The sequence below is a fragment of the Schistocerca gregaria genome, chromosome 5 (genome assembly GCF_023897955.1).
Source record: "Schistocerca gregaria isolate iqSchGreg1 chromosome 5, iqSchGreg1.2, whole genome shotgun sequence".
Classification (NCBI taxonomy): Eukaryota; Metazoa; Arthropoda; class Insecta; order Orthoptera; family Acrididae; genus Schistocerca; species Schistocerca gregaria.
In genome coordinates this window covers 148968189-148988157 of record NC_064924.1, presented here as the reverse complement: position 1 = coordinate 148988157, position 19969 = coordinate 148968189, and the positions used below count along the sequence as shown (strand labels likewise).

The 19969-nt window shown below is 44.3% G+C and overlaps 1 protein-coding gene across 1 annotated transcript in view; it reads left to right on the top strand.

Moving 5' to 3' along the window:
• LOC126272847 (monocarboxylate transporter 1-like) overlaps positions 1–3107 on the top strand; it is a 96733-nt gene extending 93626 nt beyond the window's left edge. Inside the window, exon 8 of the mRNA XM_049976059.1 lies at positions 2419–3107. Within this exon, the coding sequence (XP_049832016.1) occupies positions 2419–2543 (125 nt within the window). The 3' untranslated portion in view covers positions 2544–3107. The remainder of the gene's footprint in view (positions 1–2418) is intronic.
• Positions 3108–19969: the final 16862 nt, after the last annotated feature.

Sequence of the window (19969 nt, the reverse complement as noted above, 5' to 3'; positions counted from 1 at the left end):
TCCCCCGAATAGAGAAAGGCCTAAAAGAGAAGCGATTCGATTCCATCGACGCCATCCAGCAGGCTTCGACGAGAGCCCTTGACAGCATGACCAACGAGGCCTTCCAGAAGGGCTACGAACAGTGGTAGACGTGCTGGCAGCTCTGTGGTGATGCTCATGGTTCATATTCTGAAAAATTTTAGTTCGCTGTACTTAAATGTCCTATAAACTTCTAGTTCTAAGCCTTGAAACTTTTTAATCACATCCTGTAGTTCTCAATATTCTTTGTCCATCACCTCCTCCTCCTTCCTCACTCTATTCATCTCCTCATCTGCTTCTCTATTTCCACTTAACCCTCTCTCTGTCTATCTCTTCCTCTCCCTCTCTCTCCATCTCCTCGTGTCTCCTCTTCCTGTCCATTTCCTCTCCCCTCTCCAACTGCCTCCTCTTTGTGTCTGACCTTGAGACATACTGTTATTGCAAACGAAACCTTGATTGGGAACTAAAGGCTCTTAAAATGCTAGGGGAAAATCTGTTGGGATTATTATTATATGGGGTATGAGAGAGACGTTTCCAGCTGCTGGATTTGTGAGAACAGTAGCTTCAATGACAGTATTTCTAGAAGTATTAATCTCTGAATGGGTAGGCTTACAAAGTTTCGGTCGATTCAGGTTCTGTAGTAGTATCCTAATGATAAGCTGATAAGCCATAAGTACAAGTTTCCTGTTTTCTGTTAAAACCAGCAGTGAGAGGAAAAAACAGCACAATTTTGTGCACACAGGTTTTGTTTAAAATTACTTACTAGAAGAAAGACTATGTATGGAAGAAACAGTTTTTCTAATAGTTTCAATGTCCTGCTATCATGATTAAAACTGACTACAGAGAAAAAAAACTACACATTTTCACAGAGCATCACAGCTTTTTCTTTTTCACCGTTGGATTTAAGAGACAACCTTAACACTGTTCGCTAAAAATATATATAAACATTATGCACATACAAAGGCAACGACCTTGCAGCAGTGGTTACACCGGTTACTCTGAGGTCACCGAAGTTAAGCGCTGTCGGGCGTGGTCGGCACTTGGATGGGTGACCATCCACGCCGCCATGCGCTGTTGTCATTTTTCGGGGTGCACTCCGCCTCGTGATGCCATTTGAGGAGCTACTTGACCGAATAGTAGCGGCTTCGGTCAAGAATACAATCATAACGGCCTTCATCTCAAATTAATTTTCCCTGACACACTGAAGTCTCTAATTTATCTACGATAACGTTGGAAGCTGAAGAAGTGAATTGAAATTAGTGCTGTGGCTTGGAGTCGAACCTGGGTCTTTTAGCTCACTACGCAGATATGCTGACCATTACACCAACGCAACATTATCGTCAACACAGCGTCATGAACTACGCAAGACAAGTACCATTCCCAGCACAAACTCCAATTCATATCTCTCCTTATATTGTCACTATTACCAGGGCTCTCCGGCATTTGACAACAGCTATGTTGACCATAATGCTGCGGTGATGTAATAGTCAGCACATAAAAAATTGTCTTTATGCTGGTCAAACCCCATCTTAACCAGAAAAGTCACCAGGTATCCCCGCGAATGAGACCCATTGGAGCATTGTGGGCAAGGCCCTCGAGTGAGCTCCGGATTTTCACGATATAACGTACCAATTAGGGTTTGGTACGATAGCCCTCAGGAGGACATCCAGGACTCTGTCACTCAATGTCAAGGCGAATAGATGCGTAGGTAGTGGCCAGAGGTGGACGAACGTGTACTGACTTCCTGAGTTTCAGAAGCACACTCTCCTCTGTAAATCATCCAATTTTTCGGAAATCGTAATCATTTGTTTGCCTTTCCACATAATCACATTTACTGGTTTCCATCCCATTCGAATCATTCCTTTGTTTTTTTGTCTTAGAGTATATATTTATTGTTTTTTTGTCTTAGAATATATATATATATATATTGTTTTTTTGTCTTAGAATATATATATATATATATACTCTAAGACAAAAAAACAAAGGAATTATTCGAATGGGATGGAAACCAGTAGGTGTGATTATGTGGAATATATATATTCTAAGACAAAAAAACAAAGGAATTATTCGAATGGGATGGAAACCAGTAGATGTGATTATGTGGAATATATATATATATATATATATATATATATATATATATATATATATATATATATATATATATATACTCTAAGACAAAAAAACAAAGGAATTATTCGAATGGGATGGAAACCAGTAAATGTGATTATGTGGAAAGGCAAACAAATGATTACGATTTTCGAAAAATTGGATGATCATGCACCAAATTTGAAGGTTTTCCTGCAATTGAAAACTAATTTTCTTCTAACTTAATCATTGTCAAAATGTCCAAAATAGGTTAGGACAAGTGACAGATCGGAGTTTCTATCTGTGTTTCAGGCTACGTCCGTGACGAGACGGGAGACTACCCGTTGTGCATACACCTCCTCACTGGACTGGTGGCTTTCTGTATGCTGATGTGGCTTGCTGAGGGCATCTGGCGATGGTACCGCCAGAAGAAATGACTTTTCGCCTTCCGTCAACCATCGACTGTGAATGAAACATTCTGTGTGGAATTTCTCTTCGCATTGTGGCCATTGACAAATCTGGCAGAGTTATTTGCCCGTTAGAATCACTTTGCACAGCGAAGGCATCCAGTTGCCAGTTCCTGCTCTCAGCTTAAATGCCTCGGGATATAGTCGCTTTTTAGGATATCTGAGTATTGTTCATTCGCAAGATTTCAACTGTGTGGTCACAAAGATAAGGCACGAACACTACGAACTTTGTAATGTGTATAATTGTGACGAATGAATGCCATACACAGCTAACTGCTGGAGACAGAAAGCCTGTGACAGTTCTTGAAGGATCATTCAGTTACTATGTTTTCTGCGTTGCTGAAAATGCTAAAAAGACCTATTTCTCACATTCACTTGTTATGTGAGTTTGGACAGAGAAGACAGAACTTAATGCTAGGACTTGTAATTTTTCTGGTTACAACTATAACGAATATATACAGTTTAAGACGACATTTTGTACAACTGCATGAATACAATATGTAGAACATTTTAAAAGAAGTAACATAATTTGAACATACACTCTCTAATTTTCATCTAGGAGGTGGCAGCATTTTCACACGAACTCGCCTCGGGTAAAACCCTTACTAGCAAAAGTAATTACTTTCGTAGATGACATATTTTTCACCTACACAATTTCAGAACATTTATAGGAGTGTTGACGCCGCAATCAGCGTGAAGTATTAGGATGAAATCACATACAACGTACGTCAGAAGTTTAGAATCAAAACTTTGACTATGATAGAGATCCTGTAAGTAGTGAACCATTTTTAGAAAACAAATAATTCAGCTATTGGGAACTCTTGGTTAAGCAATGCGAGTAAGTCACTTGTTTTCAATTGCTTTATTTTCCTAAAAAAAAAAACCACTTCCTGCCACATAGAGGTCGGTGGCGCTAGCATGGAAATTGAAACGCAACCGACTGTAATGTGACCACGATGGAGTTTAATGCCGTTTTTTCCCTTTCCACAACTTTTTTAAGGAGATCTGGCGAAGTCAGTGGGTATAATTAAGTTGAAGTACAGCGAAACTGAGTGATATGTGACGCACGAACTATGTCGTTTAAACTTTAGCACAGTGATCAGCAAAGTATAAGTGAAACCGAGTGATGTTTGATGCAGAAACTATGTGGGTTAAACTCTTCGAACCGTGAGTAGCAACTGAACTGTAGATTACGATGCTTTAACGTGGGTCAGTGTTAAACTCGCACTCGAATAACTATAAGGTACTTAACACATAAGTGAGGCTTGCTTCCAGTGGTCTTGCACCAGATGCATGAGCTATTCAGGAACTGTTGGAGAATAAATGTTTGTTTATACAAAGTTACATCTTAGATGAACAGAATATAGCTGCCTGCAGGATGTCCTAGGAGAAACGCCCAGCATTCACTAATGTGACAGGAAGGATTACGTGTATCAAAAGAGTCTAGTATGTATGTGTTCTAAAATACGTACTTTAGGAGCTGTGAGCATTTGTTCATGTCTTGTACTGCAAGCTCTTTGGTTTCCATATTTTGAAAGGTAGTAGTACGGACCAAAAGAAGGAAAAAAGTCCAGTTCACATGGGCTCCAAGGTGCATACCTTAGGAACTATGAATACTTGCACATCTTCGATAACGAGAAAGACGTCTCTGCTACTGAACAAGTGGTGAGAGTTTCTAAAGCATGTATCTGAGAGTCCATGTTTACAAGACCTTTCTGCTTCGAATGGTCGTTTCCGCCATGTCTCTGAATATTTACCATTCCTCCTGGACCACAGCAATTAAAAACTCCAGCATTATTATCAATCAGCCTCAGAAGCTTACTCTGTCTAAAAAGCTTACTCTGGATCTGGTGTTTACTTGCACAGCAGATCACATCTAGCGGAACTTGGAACATCTAGCAAAGGTACTGGCTCGAACGGGAAATAGATATTTGTCCCTTCGCTTTTGCTTGTTCCTTACTCGTAGATCACGTATCGCTCGTCCTCAGGAGGTAGAATTCGGCAAAAACAGGCCTTCTGTCAAATAGCACATTACTTTCAGCACCCGCTCGCCGACCTCCGAGACACTACAATTGCGTAGCGAAACGGTTCCAAGAACTGCACTGTTATCGTGGGCAACCTGTGCGGGCTGTGCAGATGTGTGAACCGAATGCACTGTTCCCGTACAAACCATTGTGAGGAGCCTATACCATAACATGTCGAGTTCTTTAAAATCATTCCTAACAGCTAAGAGTGTCTTTAATGGCAGTGACTATGTTGCAGATACATCTGGTTTCGCCGTGGTAGAAGTTTAAAGTAATCGCCGCGCACTGACAATGTTTTGAAGAAAGTCTGACTGATGTTGCTGAGTGCCAGTGCTGGGCAGTTGTTGTCAGTCTGCAGTGAGCAGGCAGTGTGGTGTCGCGTGAGGAATGTAGCCGGGTTGAGAGTACTTACGGGCCGGCGATGTGCGTTTAGAATTGCTAATTTGTTTGGTATATGAATTTTCTCGCCGCGTTATTTCATGCGAGAGTTTCAGTGTGAAATGACAGAACTCATATCACGACTAGTAGAATAATAATTAAGTGTGGTTTTAAAGTACACTGAGGTGACAATATTCATTGGATCCCTCTTAACACCATGTCGGTCCTTCTTTTGCCTGGAGTAGTGCAGCAATTCTACGTGCCATAGATTCAGCAAGTCGTTGGAAGTCCCCTGCCTAAATACTGAGCCATCCTTAATTGCCACTGTGTTGCTGGTACAGGATTTTGGCACGAACTTACTTCTCAATTATGTCCCATAATTGTCCGATAGGATTCTTGTCGGTTGGACATTCGCTCGAATTTTCCGGTATGTTCTTCAAACTAGTCACAAACAACTGTGGTCCGGTGACATGGTACATTGTCATCCACGAAAACTGCATTGTTCTTCAGGACCATGATGCCTATGAATGGTTGCAAATGGTCTCCAAGTAGCCGAATATCCAGTGGACACAGTCCATTCCATGTACACAAAGCCGAGACCATTATGGAGGCAACAGCAGCTTGTACTGTGCCTTGATGACAACTTGGGTCCATAATATCGTGGGATCTGCGCTACACGCGACGCCTATCGTCGGCTCTTACCAACTGAAATCTGGGCTCATCTGATCAGGTCACGGTTGTCTATTTGTCTACGGTCCAACCGATATGGTTGCGAGCCCAGGATGTCGTAGCCCATTAATGCCAAATTTCACAGCAATGTCCTAACGGGTAAGTGCGTCGTAAGTCCCACATTGATTTCTGTGGTCACTTTATGCCGTGCAGCTTGTCTCTTAGCGCTATGGTCATTTTAAGCCGTCTCTTAGCACTGGGAACTCTACGCAAACGCCACTGCTCTACATCGTTAAATGAAGGCAGTCGGCCAATGCATTGTCCGTGGTAAGAGGTAACGCCAGAAATTTTGTATTCTCATACGAGGGCTGCTATATATATTTCTGGCCTAGGCAACACTAAGTGTTGCCAGGTGCAATCTGACATTTCCATTGGAAAGTTTGACATTTTTTAGCATAAATGTACTCAGAACTTTTTGACTTACGACAATTTTTTTTTCTTTTACAGGGACTTGAAGAAATCAATTTGGCACAAAAATGGAATTAACTCGTGAACATTTTCGTGCGATCGTTTTTCACAACTTTCGACGTGGATTATCACGACAAGAGTGCATCGATGAAATTAAATCTTTGTATGGCGACGAAGCACCATCCTATAGCACTGTGAAAAACTGGTACAACGAATTCAATCGTGGCCGACGCTCGCTCAAAGACGAATTCCGTGAAGGTCGTCCAAAAACAGCCGTTGTGCCAGAAAACATCGATGCCGTACAGAAACCAGTACCTGTATGTTAGAAGTATTGACCTTGACTGTTGAGACACTTGTCCCACTGTGACACAAGGCGGTGAAAGGCTGCCTCATAAAATTCCCGTGGCTTTGATGTTAACCAGTCCAGCACATACTGTGGATATCGTCGTCCGAGGTAATTGGTCTGCTCCTCAGAGCCTTTTTAAGGAGACCAGAAATGGCGTAACCACAGGGAGTGAGATCCAGACTGTATGGAGGGTGGCCGAGAACCTCAGGATTGAATTTCTGCAGGAGTGCCGCCCATGTGTTGGACGTATGAGCCTTTGCACTGTCGTGGACCAGAATGACGCGACGGGTGGGATTGCCTGGTCGTTTTGATTTGATCGCTTGGCGAATGGTGGTCTAGATTTCCGAGTAACGCTCGGCATTCAATGCTGTCGCGTGCTGCAGGAAGTGAATCAGAAGGGGGCCATCTTGGTCAAAGGAGAACGTCAGCATAACCTTTCCTGCACTCGTGTGGATGGCCTTGGCTTTTTTGGTGGTGGTGACCCTGGATGCTTCCACTGGAGACTTTGTTGTTTTGATTTTGGTTCGAAGTGGTGACACCATGACTTATCTCCAGCCACCACTCGTGCCAGGAACGCATTCGCTTACCGAGCATAGCGCTGCAGATGAACAAGACAGTGAGCCATTCTGCATGTTTCCTAGTGTGGTTGAAGACTGTGGTCACACACTTTGCGCATCTACAGTCTTTTCTACATGATGGTGGGAACTCTTCCGACGTTCAATCGGTCAACGACGGCTAGGGCTTTCACTGTCATTCGTCGGTCCTGGGTATTGAGTGCATCCACCAGGTGGACGATGTCATCGGTAATGCATTGTGGTGCTCCAGACAGTGGTTCATCGCCTAACGACACCCTTCCTTCCCTGAACCGCTTGTGCCACGCCTTGGCCCTTGCAAGGGACGTGCAGTGTTCGCTGTACACTTGTGACATTCGTCGATGAATATCCGATCCTCCTACCGCTTCGTCTGTAAGAAAACGAACAACACCTTTTTGCTCTTCTGTTGAGGCCTCCATGTCACTGTTTGCACTGCGACTGGCAACGTTGGACGATTGATGCATGCTGCTGCTAGCTCTGTATAGTCACGTGAATAGCGGCGGGCTGTGAACTTCCACGCTCTGGTCGGAATTATACCTCGTTATACACGCCATGATATTAACCTCCTGTCACGAGTTTGCAAATTCAAGACTCTGGCTCGTTCCTTTTTGAACGCCCCTAATATTTTCACTCGAGACCGTCATTTAATACGTGTTATTGGTCACCTTGACAAAATGTTATGTGAAATAGTTTCATCCGAAAGATGCAGCACTGGAGCAAAATTTTTGTCGTGTGTGCTGCGGTGAATCGTTGTGACATGTTACAATTGTTGCGGGACTGGGACTCGAATGCAGATTCCAGTTGTCAAACTGCCTGTACACTACCAGTTGCGCTATCTGAGGAACATCGTGATTGGCACAAGATTTGAAGCCGTAGCTTTTTTCTCTCCGTGCTGTACGGGCTGTGGAGAGTCTCTCCTGCTAGGCTGCAGGAATGGAACCTCAGAGAGAAAAGATACATTGAGCGTGTTACACACGTGACATTTCCTGGAGATATTTATTCTCCTTTACGTTTTCTGTTTTCTTTTTCTTGCTGATTAAGTCGTACATTCTGTTTTCTTCTTTCAATGCTGCTGATTTCAAGGCCAAATGACTGCATATTCATGCTCATTACAAGAGTACAGAAATCCATCTACAGCAGCAGCGTATGTCATCAACTGATAGACAGCTTGAGGAAAACGCTTTTCATTTACCAAGAACCTGGTGTATGTGGAAAACAGTTTTCTGAACCTGTCTACTAGAAGGTGATATATCGTGGACATAGATCATTGCATCTATGTCAGGTGTTGGTAAAAAGTAGAACTTCAAAAAAAAGAATTAAACGCTGGTGAATGGATAAAGCAATAGGGAAAATAAACGGACAAGTGCCAGCATGAGACGTGGTCTGAGGGTTAACTTAGAAGCTTACATTTGTTATACCACCTTTTGTATCCCGCCTGGAAGGCGGCGCGTGGGTGTGCTCCTGTTATCTGTAACGTAAGCCGAATGAAGTAAGTGAGTAGGAGCAGGTGAGGTAAAGCAATTCTATACTTAACTTTTCCCGGCGAATTGCATGTTCAAATAACTTACGGGTTTGCTGCCGGGTGACGTCGTCGACCACCGCCGATATTTCGACAGGACCACACCCTGCCATTCTCAAGGCACAAATGCAAAAAGGAAGCAATGTGCAAGGAAATATAATACCTCGGTTCACAGAGGAGAAACAAGGAAGATACCACACACAGTAACCGCAAAGTAAACAAATCAAAGATAACCAACATCAGAAATATCGATAGTTACTATTATTCAACAGGTGAGGTAGCCCTAATTCTGTCCCTCTGTTTTTTCATGAGAGACAGAGCCGGATTCCAAGCAGCATTTAGACAAAATCCACTATATCTGTTTATAAGGATGGTTGATAGTTTGATTTCAACCGCTTCCTTAATAACACTATCCCAATAGCTGGACGTGCAAGCCAGAATCTCCGTGTTGTTGTATTCCATAGGATGACCGGTGTCGAGGCAATGTTCTGCAATAGCGGATTTGCTCGGCTGTTGTAAGCGTGTGTGACGCTTATGTTCAGTACACCGGTCTTCCACAGTTCTGATTGTCTGACCAATATATGACATTCCACAACTGCAAGGAATCCGATAGACACCAGCCTTACGCAAACCAAGATCATCTTTTACGGACGCCAACAGGGCCTTAATCTTAGAAGGTGGTCGAAAAACACATTTCACATGAAATTTCCGCAAAATACGGCCAATCCTGTTAGAAATGCTTCCTGCGTAAGGCAAAAAGGCAGTAGACTTAGGTGCCACTTCGTTGCTATCACCACTCACCCGTTGCACAGAAGGCTGATAGCGCAACGCACGTTTGATCTGCCTCTCACTAAAACCATTCTGACGAAAGGCGCCTTCGAGATGTGATAGCTCAGCCGCCAAACTTTGAGGGTCTGAGATAACGTGGGCCCTGTGAACCAAGGTACGAAGTAACCCTTCACGCTGAGCTGGATGGTGTCAACTATCAGCTCGCAGATACAAGTCAGTGTGGGTGGGCTTCCTACAAACATAATGTCCCAACGTACCATCAGTCTTCCTTCTGACCGAAACATCAAGGAAGGGAAGGCATCCTTTCTTCTCCACCTCCGTAGTAAATTCAATATTTGGGTGGATTAAATTCAGGTGTTCCAAGAACTGGTTTAAATTCTCACTACCATGAGGCCAAACAACGAAAGTATCATCTACATATGTGAAAAAGCACCCAGGTTTCAAGACTGCTGACTCCAATGCACGTTCCTCAAAGTCCTCCATGAACAAATTAGCCACAATAGGTGACAATGGACTTCCCATTGCAACTCCATCAGTCTGTTCGTAGTACTGACCATTGAATAAAAAGTAAGTGGCAGTCAGCACATGTCGAAACAAATTTGTTAACTCGACACCAAACTTAACCTCAATTAGCTGCAATGAATCAGAGAGAGGAACGCGAGTGAAAGGAAAAACCACATCAAAACTGACTAAAATATCAGAGTCTTTCACACGAAATCCCTGCAAACGACGTAAGAAATCTGCAGAGTTCTTAATGTGGTGTTCACACCTACCTACTAGTAGGCTCAACAAACTAGCAAGATGTTCAGCTACACGATATGTAGGAGCACCAATATTAGAAACAATAGGCCTCAACGGGACAGCCTCTTTATGGACCTTAGGAAGGCCATACAATCTAGGTGGTACAGCACAGTAAGAATTAAGACTCTTGATGGTCTCCTGTGGCAAAGAACTTTTCTTCAGGAGGTTATTAGTCTTTCTCTCAACACTCTTAGTAGGGTCAGCACCAATTTTGCGATACGCCGAATCAGAAAGTAGACACTGCATCTTTTGAATGTAATCGTGCTTGTTCAGCAAAACCGTGGCATTTCCCTTGTCCGCAGGTAAAATAACAATATCAGGATCCATTCTAAGTGAGCGTAAAGCAGCAGCCTCAGCTGCTGTAATGTTACACTTGGGTGGATGGGCCCCAGTGAACACACGACAAGCTTCCCTCCTAACCTCTTCCGCCGCGTCGGAAGGTAGTTTATAAACAGCCTGTTCAATATAACTAATAAAATCAACGACTGGCACACTCTTAGGCGTCGGTGCGAAGTTCAAACCTTTCCCCAGCACAGACAAAGCTGCGTCGTCAAACGATTTCTCGGTGAGATTGATCACAGAACGTCGAGAATTAAAATTATTATTAGACACTGAGCGAAGGAAACGTTCAAACTTCGCCGAATGACGAGCAGATACAGATTGAAATTCCCAGTCAGACTGCGACCAAGAGGCACCGTCCACCCCATCCCAAGAAAATTCAGAAACATTAGACGCCATCATTAAATGAAGCTGAAATAATTCCTTGGAAACAAAATCCAAGGTTGGAATGTGCATTATCGTTTTTATTGAAGTGTCGAAATCATAGTGTGGTTCCAACGTTTGCTAAGGTTGTGCATCATATTAATTCTCCTGCCGCCAATCGCATCAAGCAACGTGTTGGTTTAGCTCTTGTCCGTGAAAGGATTCACTACACCCGCCGTCAATTGGATTTATTGCGACTGCAATTTCGACGTGGTGTAGTGTTCAAGCATTGCGAGCCGCTGTAACCCACTCAATGATATAAAGCTATACATGTTGTGTAAGAGCATTTGCATAAGGAGTTGTGAATTTATCAACTGTTCAATACGCCATATCGTTATAGAGCTAGTGAAACAGTGATGTGAACACTCAAGTCTTCATTTCATATAGTAGACCCTGCATCACATATTTGTAAAAATGAAGTTCTATCAAAATGTCAATTTGGTTTTCAGAAAGGCTTTTCAACAGAAAATGCTATATATGCTTTCACTGGTCAAATATTAAATGCAATGAATAACCGAACATCACCCTTGGGATATTTTGTGATCTCTCATAGGCTTTTGATTGTGTGAATCAAGAAATTCTTCTAGATAATCTTAAGTATTGTGGTATGAGTGGGACAGTGCACAAATGTTTTAATTCATACCTAACTGGAAGAACGCAGAAGGTTGAAATTAACAGTACAGATAGTCTACAAAAACCAGCAGAGTGCTCTAACTGGGGAGGTATCAAGAATGGTGTTTAACAGGACTCAGTCCTGGGTCCCTTATTGTTCTTAATATATATTAACGACTTGCCACTCTATATTCATGAAGATGCAAAGTTAGTTCTTTTTGCTGATGATACAAGTATAGTAATCACACGCAAGAAGCAAGAATCAGCTGGGGAAATTGCAAATAATGTTGTTCAGAAAATTATTAAGTGGTTCTCTGCAAATGGACTCCCACTAAATTTTGAGAAAACACAGTTTATACAATTCTGTACAGTAAATGGCATAACACCATTGATAAATATAGGCTGTGAACAGAAGTTTGTTGCTAAGGTAGAATACTCAAAATTTCTGGGTGTGTGCATTGATGACAAATTGTATTGGAAGAAACACATAGATGATCTGCTAAAGCGATTAGGTTCAGCTACTTATGCTATTAGGGTTATTGCAAATTTTGGTGATAAGCGCATCAGTATATTAGCCTACTATGCCTATTTTCATTCACTGCTTTCATATTGCATCATATTTTCGGGGAATTCGTCATTTAGAGAGAAATTATTCATTGCACAAAAGCGTGTAATCATAATAATTGCTGGAGCCCACCTAAGATCACCTTGCAGACATTTATTTCAGAAATTCGGGATATTCACATTACCTCCGCAATACATTTATTCACTTATGAAATTTATCATTAATAATCCATCCCAATTCAAAAATAACACTGAAGTGCATAGCTACCACACTAGAAGAAAGGTTGATATTCACTATTCTGGATTAAATCTCAGTTTGGCACAGAAACGGGTGAATTATGCTGACACAAAAATCTTCTGTCATTTGCCAAATAGAATTAAAAGTCTGACAGATAGACAACCAATATTTAAAAGCCTATTAAACGAATTTCTGAATAACAACTCCTTCTACTCAATAGATGAAATCTTAGATATGAAGTAGTAACTGTAAAAAAACATTAATTAATTATTTTGTGTAAAGAAAAACTATGTGAAAGTGACACGTTCCACATCATTACGAAATGTCGTAGTCATGATCTATGGAACAAGGATTAATGTGTGTACGTACGGTACGTAGAACCACTAATATATTCACAACTCGTCATGCAACTGCTCTTACACAGCGTGGTATAGCTTTGTGTTATTGAGTATGTTACAATAACCCACAATCCTGGTAACAGAGCACATGTCAAACTTGCAGTCGAAATAAATACTGTTTTAGAAGGCAAAAGCGGAAATGATTTCGTTTAAAAATTTTACAAAGGCAGTGGGCCCAGTGTTCATCAATCTTTGATGAGTGAGTTTGCGAGTATCATAATACGTTACATAAATGGTCGTATCTTTGGATTAGATTGACTCAGAACCTCAAATTTTTCATTCCACTAAAGGACTGTAATCTTTAATACGTGACCCAAATTTCAGCTGAATACCTCTACGCTTTCCTGAGAAAACGAGGGTCATAACTAACAGACAGACACACATGGCGGACAGCAAAGTGATCCAATAAAGGTTCAATTTTTAACCATTGAGGTTTGTTGTTGCTGTGGTCTTCAGTCTGAAGGAGGGTTTGCTGCAGCTCTCTATGCAACTCCACCATGTGCAAGCTTCTTCATCTCCGAGTAACTACTGCAACATACATCCTTCTGAATCAGCTTGCTGTATTCGTCTCTTAGTCTCCCTCGACGATTTTTACTTCCGCCCCTCCCCCCCCCCCCTCTGCTTCCCACCAGTATTATAGTGTTAAATTGGTCATCCCTTGATGCCTCAGAATGTGTCATGCCAACCGATCCCTTCTTCTGATCATGCTGTGCCACAAATTTCTTTTCTCCTCAGTTCTATTCAGTACGTCTTCATTAGTTGCGTGATCTTCCAATCTGAGCTTCAGCATTCTTCTGTAGCACCATATTACAAAAGATTTCATTCTCTTCTTGTCGAAACTGACTTCCTGGCATTTAAATCCAGACGATGTTAGGAAATTTCCCTTCTTCAGAAAAGTTTTTATGGCCATTGCCAGCCTACATTTCATATTCTCTCTATTTTGGCCATCATCACTTATTTTTATCCCCAAATAGTAAAACTCATCTACTACTTTCTGTGTCCCATTTCGTGATCTAATTCCCTCAGCATTACCTGATTTAATTTGAGTACATTGCATTATGCTCACTTTGCTTTGGTTTTCGTTCATCTTATATCCTCTTTTCAAGACAGTGTGCATTCTGTTCAATTGCTCTTCCAAGTCATTTGCTATCTGTGTCAGAAATACGTCTTCGGCAAACCGACTGAGGTACTAAACCCTAATAACAGAGAGGAATATAGAATATTTAGCTTCCTCTGTGTAGCTGACGCTCTGCAATCCTCTGTGTAAATAATGTGTTAGGTTTCTGGCACAAGTTCAGATATATTGTAGGGTATGTGCTATGCACGTTCGTGCCGTGGAAGATAGATGGAGAGGGCTGGCTCTTTAGAAGAGTGTTCACATTGCGTAACTGGAATGTAGAGGACATAATTCCCAGTACTGCCAAGGAATTCTCTTTTGCCAGAATACTGGAACTGATGCAGTCAGCATCTGCCTGAATAAGAAGTAGCAATTATAAGGTTGGAAAATTGTCATGGGCTAGGATACGGGTGTGCTGACCCAACACCTAATCAGAAAGCACCAGAATGACCCCGCCACCATATGATTGAATGACATCTGGGGAGCATGGAGTGATATTCAGGGCCGGATCCCGCCTTATTCGTTTTTTTTTTTTTTTTTTTTTTTTTTTACTACGGAAGCAGAGAGAACAGCTTGGACATAAACGCACTGAGTACTTTATCACAAGTAAAAGTTGATCTAGCTTAACGAACTGTTCCACCAAGTACCCTGCAACACACCCCGAAGTGGTTTGCAGAGATGTAGAACGCACGTATCGGTGTAGACATTGGTCACATACATAATGGAATATCTATAGCTTTCTACTCACATCACAATTTGAATATGAAAATCGTATCACCAAAGAGACAAAGGAATTTCTTGCTTTATTGCTTCCTTACTATGACTATTATGGGCTTAACGGGGTCCGAGCTTATGAATAGCATGGCTCCTGTATTTGGCGTTCTTATACAGAACACATGAGAATCTAAAAATACTTCCAGGTCCGTACTACTGTATAGGTGTCGGACAATGAGTAGGTTGATGTAGTAGCAGTTAAGGACATACAGATACAGTGGCTAAGACACAGACGAAAAAAAGTAATCGCCAAAAGACTTTTTAGTGTTAGATAAAAGGGATAGCCACGCGGGATTAGCCGAGTGGTCTAGGGCGCTGCAGTCGTGGACTGTGCAACTGGTCCTAGCGGAGGTTCGAGTCCTCCCTCGGGCATGGGTGTGTGTGTTTGTCCTTAGGATAATTTAGGTTAACTAGTGTGTAAGCTTAGGGACTGATGACCTTAGCAGTTAAGTCCCATAAGATTTCACAGACACTTGAACATTTTTGAACAAAAGGGATACAGATTACAATGAAGATGCAGTCTTTGGTGGGAAAGCTGGGTGAGAAAGGGTGTACATCTGCTGGGAGCTAAGGAAGATGTGCCACAGCAAGGAGAATAATGGATGCCCTGAAGATTTACGCTATGGCCTACTTTCGGTTCACGTGGGCAGGCAAGCAAATGTTGAATCTGACTCTTGTAGCGTTATCACATCTGGAACTGTTGGTGTTAAAATTACTAAGATGTCTCTTAATGTGCACAACGGATGCATATTTTTTTTCTAAAGTCGTTAGCAATCTGCATGTAATACATATTCCGGACGTACCGCCGGCTGGAACAGCAACCAATAGACCAGAAAAAAATATTGGTTTTAGTGTATAAGCATATTTCTTCCTACATTTTACCAACACAGTACCATCCTCAGGCCTTGCTATGGTGAAAAATATAGCAGTACATAGTTAAAAACATGATAAACAATTACATGGCAGTGGCAAACATATGGTACTAAGTACAACCATAAAATACACTAACGGTAAACAACAACAATAAAAAGTAATTAATTTAGGGTAATGAAATTTTGGAAATACGTTCGTCTAAGTAACTAATTTTAAGTTACGTATCCTGTGGCCTTCTCCACCTGACATCACGGCGCCTAGAGTATCAGCAACCAATCTGACAGCCTGCAGCCGCAGGTTGCCCGCATCGAAGATAATATTGCAGGCAATATTGATGAAATTGCCACAAGAACACCAACAACAACAGCACAGCAAAGACACCAGCGGCCATCAGGGGCCACTACCGGCCCAAATACACATAAGGAAGAGATCGCTGCAGATCCCGGAACTATTTTCACACGTCAAAGCACATGATGGAAAATAGTTGCGGGGTACTCATCCGCCGAAGTGCTATAAAGGCCGGCGCTCGGCCGCACATCTGCAGTTCATGGACCGCCAGCAGACGTGGATAGGTGCTGCCCCAGCGGCCTGGCTTGGATCTTCTCGCTGATCTCTGGATTAGGTTTGGTATATCGGAGAAGTCTCTATTGGAGACTAGTAGGAAATTATTTCAGTTGTTTTCTATATTATTCTTGTATGTAGTTGTGATACGAAGACGGATCACTGTTTTCTGTTGGTGTTATACTTGGAGAATTTGTTTTGGTTAATTGAACAGTCCAATACATTGTTTTCGGACTTTGATCTTTAATTTCTTCTGCTTACGCAGACGTATCAGTGGCGACGAGTTGGTTCGTAGTTTTCACGGGTTTGTTGTTTGTTCTCCTCCATGGCAGAGGATATTCTGGGACTCGATCAGCCCTCGGCACGCGTCCTCGCGCTTTTATCGAGTATGCAGCAGATGAATGAACTTATTATGCACCAGTTGCAGGCTCTGTCTGTGGTCTCCTGCGGGCCTCAGGCATCAGGTGCTCCGTCCGCTTCCCCGCTCGTGGAGTTGCGGGCCACGCCTCACATGTTTCTTAAGTCTGACAAGTCTTTGGAGCTTTGGGGCAGTTATATAGTGCGGTTGGAACAACATTTTTTTGGCGCATGACGTCGTTGGCGACGTGCAGAGGCGCTCGTTTTTTCTTGCCTATGTCGGTCCGGAAATATATCATCTGTTGCAGCAGTAGCACCCCGACACGGAGCCGCACGCTCTCTTGTACGAACAGTTGACTTCGAGTTTGTTGGAGTATTTGGATTCTCAGGTCCACGTGGCAGCTGCCCGTCACAAGCGTTCTTGTTGTCAGACGCTCCCCTCCCAAAATTACAGGGAGTGGATTGCCACACTTCAAGGCCTCTCCTGGGACTGTCAGTTTTTATGTGGTAACCCCTCGTGTAAACAGTCGTATGGTTCAGCACTCATTTGGGACATGCTTCTTGTACATGCTCTGGACGACTCCTTGTGGACCGATCTTCTTAAGTTGAAGGGTCCATCGTTGGCTATTTGCTTAAATGTTGTCCGCGCTCATGAGCAGTCGACTCGCTCGTTGACCGAGTTGTTTCCCCCTGGACAGGTCTTTGTCGCACATCCGTCGCGTCGCCTCAGGGGTCTCACAGGCCCCCGTCTGCAGGACCCTCCCCCATTCCTGGACACGGCCACTCCACCACTGGACCACACGCAGTGAGGGCGGCGTCAGCCACAACAGCGGCAGGGCTTGCCATTCTGTCGGCAATGTTTCATTTCGCACCGGCGATCTGATTGTCGGTTTTGACTTGTGACCTGTTCGGCTGCGGAAAACAGGGCCACAAGGCGGAGGTGTGCTGGTTGTCCTCTGCGATGTTTTTGGACCACATGTGCGTCGACACTCCAAACTCTCTGGAGGACGGCTCCATCCCTCTGCCACACATTTCCTTTGGCCAGTCCATCTTTCCGCCTTCAGCATTAGCAATTACTCTGACGGCACAGGTTGATGGCGTCCCCCTCCTGTTTCAGGTGGATACAGGGTCGTCCGCCACCATCATCGATCCTACCTCCCACTGTGGTTTGGGTTCCCCACCTCTCCGTCTTTTTCATGTGGCCCTGCGGGGCTACAGCAATGATGTGATTAACCTTCAATAACCTTCAAAGGTAGTTCTTTGCTCAGGTCCAGTACTGCTCACGTGATATTCAGGCTTAGGTATTGGTCCTCTTCGCGCCCACGGCCACATACCTATTGGGCATGGATGTTTTCCCTTTATTGGGCTTGTAGATCCATGATTCAGGGCCAGCAGTCCAGTCTCGTCCAGCAGGCCTCCTTCCCTTGGCTGTCCCGAAATTCCATAAGGCTCGCTCGGTTCCTTTTGCCCTCAATGACAAGTTACAGTAGAAGCTTCCACACCTGGAGGATGAGTGCATCCTCAGGCCTGTTCCCCATAGCTGTTGGGCTACGCCCATCGTCGTTATTGAGAAAGCCAATGGTTCCTTGTGCGTTTGTGGGGATTTTAAGGCCACTGTCAATGCTCAGTCTGTTGTCGATTCTTACCCCATCCTGAAGGTTGAGGACATTTTGTCGAAATTGGCTGGCGGCAAGGTGTTTGCCAAAATTGACCTGAGGGATGCATACCTGCAGTTACCTTTGGATGAGCTGTCCAAACTGTTTTAATCATCTCCACTCCTTTTGGGCTTTTCCGCTATAGCCGCCTTCCTTTTTGGGTCACTACCACTCCCGCCATTTTTCAGCACTATCTGGAGGCCTTGAAATAGGACGTTCCGGGTATGGCAAACTACCTGGATGACATCTTAGTCACGGGCACCTCTGTCTCGGACTTGCCCAGAACCTCCGCCACTCTTCTGAGTCCTCCAGGCTGCTAGCTTATGTTGACACAAGTAGATGTCGCCACCTTCGGAAGAACGTTGTCTGGGACTGGTGTCTGGTTTGTGATAGGGCGATTCGCTGTCTGAAGGTGGCTCTCCTGACGCTGGCTTGCCTGGTTCCATACAATCCCGCATTACCTCTCACACTGGCTGCTGAAGTGCCTGACTACGGCATCGGGGCAGTGCTGTCTCACATCATCGACGGGGTGGAGCGTCCAGTGGCTTTCGTCTTACAGACGCTCTCTCCAGCTCAGCAGAACTACAGCCAGATCGAGAAGGAAGTGTTGGCGATCATATTTGGCTTCAAGAAGTTCCACGATTTCATATATGGTCGTCAGTTCACCTTGTACACCGACCACAAACAGTTGGTCTCGCTGTTCATCTCTATGTCCGCCATCCCCACAAAGTCTGCTCGCCGGCTCCAGCACTGGGATCTTCTCGTCACGGGTTATTCCTACAACATTCGGTTTCGGACCATGGCGCTGCATGCCAATGCAGACCTTCTATCTCGTCTCCCAGTGGGGGCCGACCCTGTTTTCAACACTGATCAAATGTCTCATTTCCACCTGGATGCTGTTGAAGCTGATGCCATCACAGCCTTGCCATTGGATGCCAAGCTGGCAGCCCGTTCGCATGGCCGAGGACCCTACCCTCCGAACTTTGCTGCACCACGTCCAACAGCGGTGGCCGACGGACAGCCGTCACCTGCAGTCTCCATAGGTATGCACTTATTGGCACAGCCGCCAGGATCTTACTGCCCGAGATGGCGTCCTCCATTTATCTCGGGAGATGCTGATTGTGGGAAGGTGGTCCTGCCTTCCTTTCTCCACCAACCTGCCTTAGAGCTCCTTCACGTGGGACACTGGGGTGTCTTGAACAAGCAGCTCATGTGCCAACATATCTACTGGCGGAGGATGGACGCGAACATCACGCGCATGGTGGCTTCCTGTTCGATGTGCCAGCAGCAGCAAGCAGCGCCACCACACCGCCTCGTCCCGTGCCCGTATGCTCCTTCTCCATGGTCCCGGTTACACCTCGATTTCGCGGGTCTCTTCCTTGGATTTTCCTGGCTTATCCTGGTCGATGCTGGTAGCGGATTCCCTTACGTGTCCCGCAAGACCTCCACGATGTCCGCCCAGATCATCCAAGCGCTTTTCCGCATTTTTGCAATTAAGAGTCTTCTGGAGACGCTGGTGGCAGACAATGGCCCTCAGTTTACTTCGGCCGCATTCAAGGCTTTTTGCACCACCTTGGGCATCCGCTTACTTCACACTGCTCCTTTCCACGCGGAGTCCAACGGATTGTCCGAACAGTTCGTTCGCACCTTCAAAGTCCAGATGTCCAAGCTGCGCCCTCTCCATTCCCTGGACGATCCGCTTAATATCTTTCTGTCTACCTACCGCTCCATCGTCTGAGAGGGGTCTTCCCTGGCCGAAAAGCTTCACAGCCACCCTCATCGCTCCACCTTGTCCCTCCTGTATCTTCACCCGCCCTGGCGCCCCTGCACTCGCTGCGGCCACGTTTTTGTCCACAGGATCCAGTCTGGGCGGCTGTCGTCCTCGACAATGGGTCTGT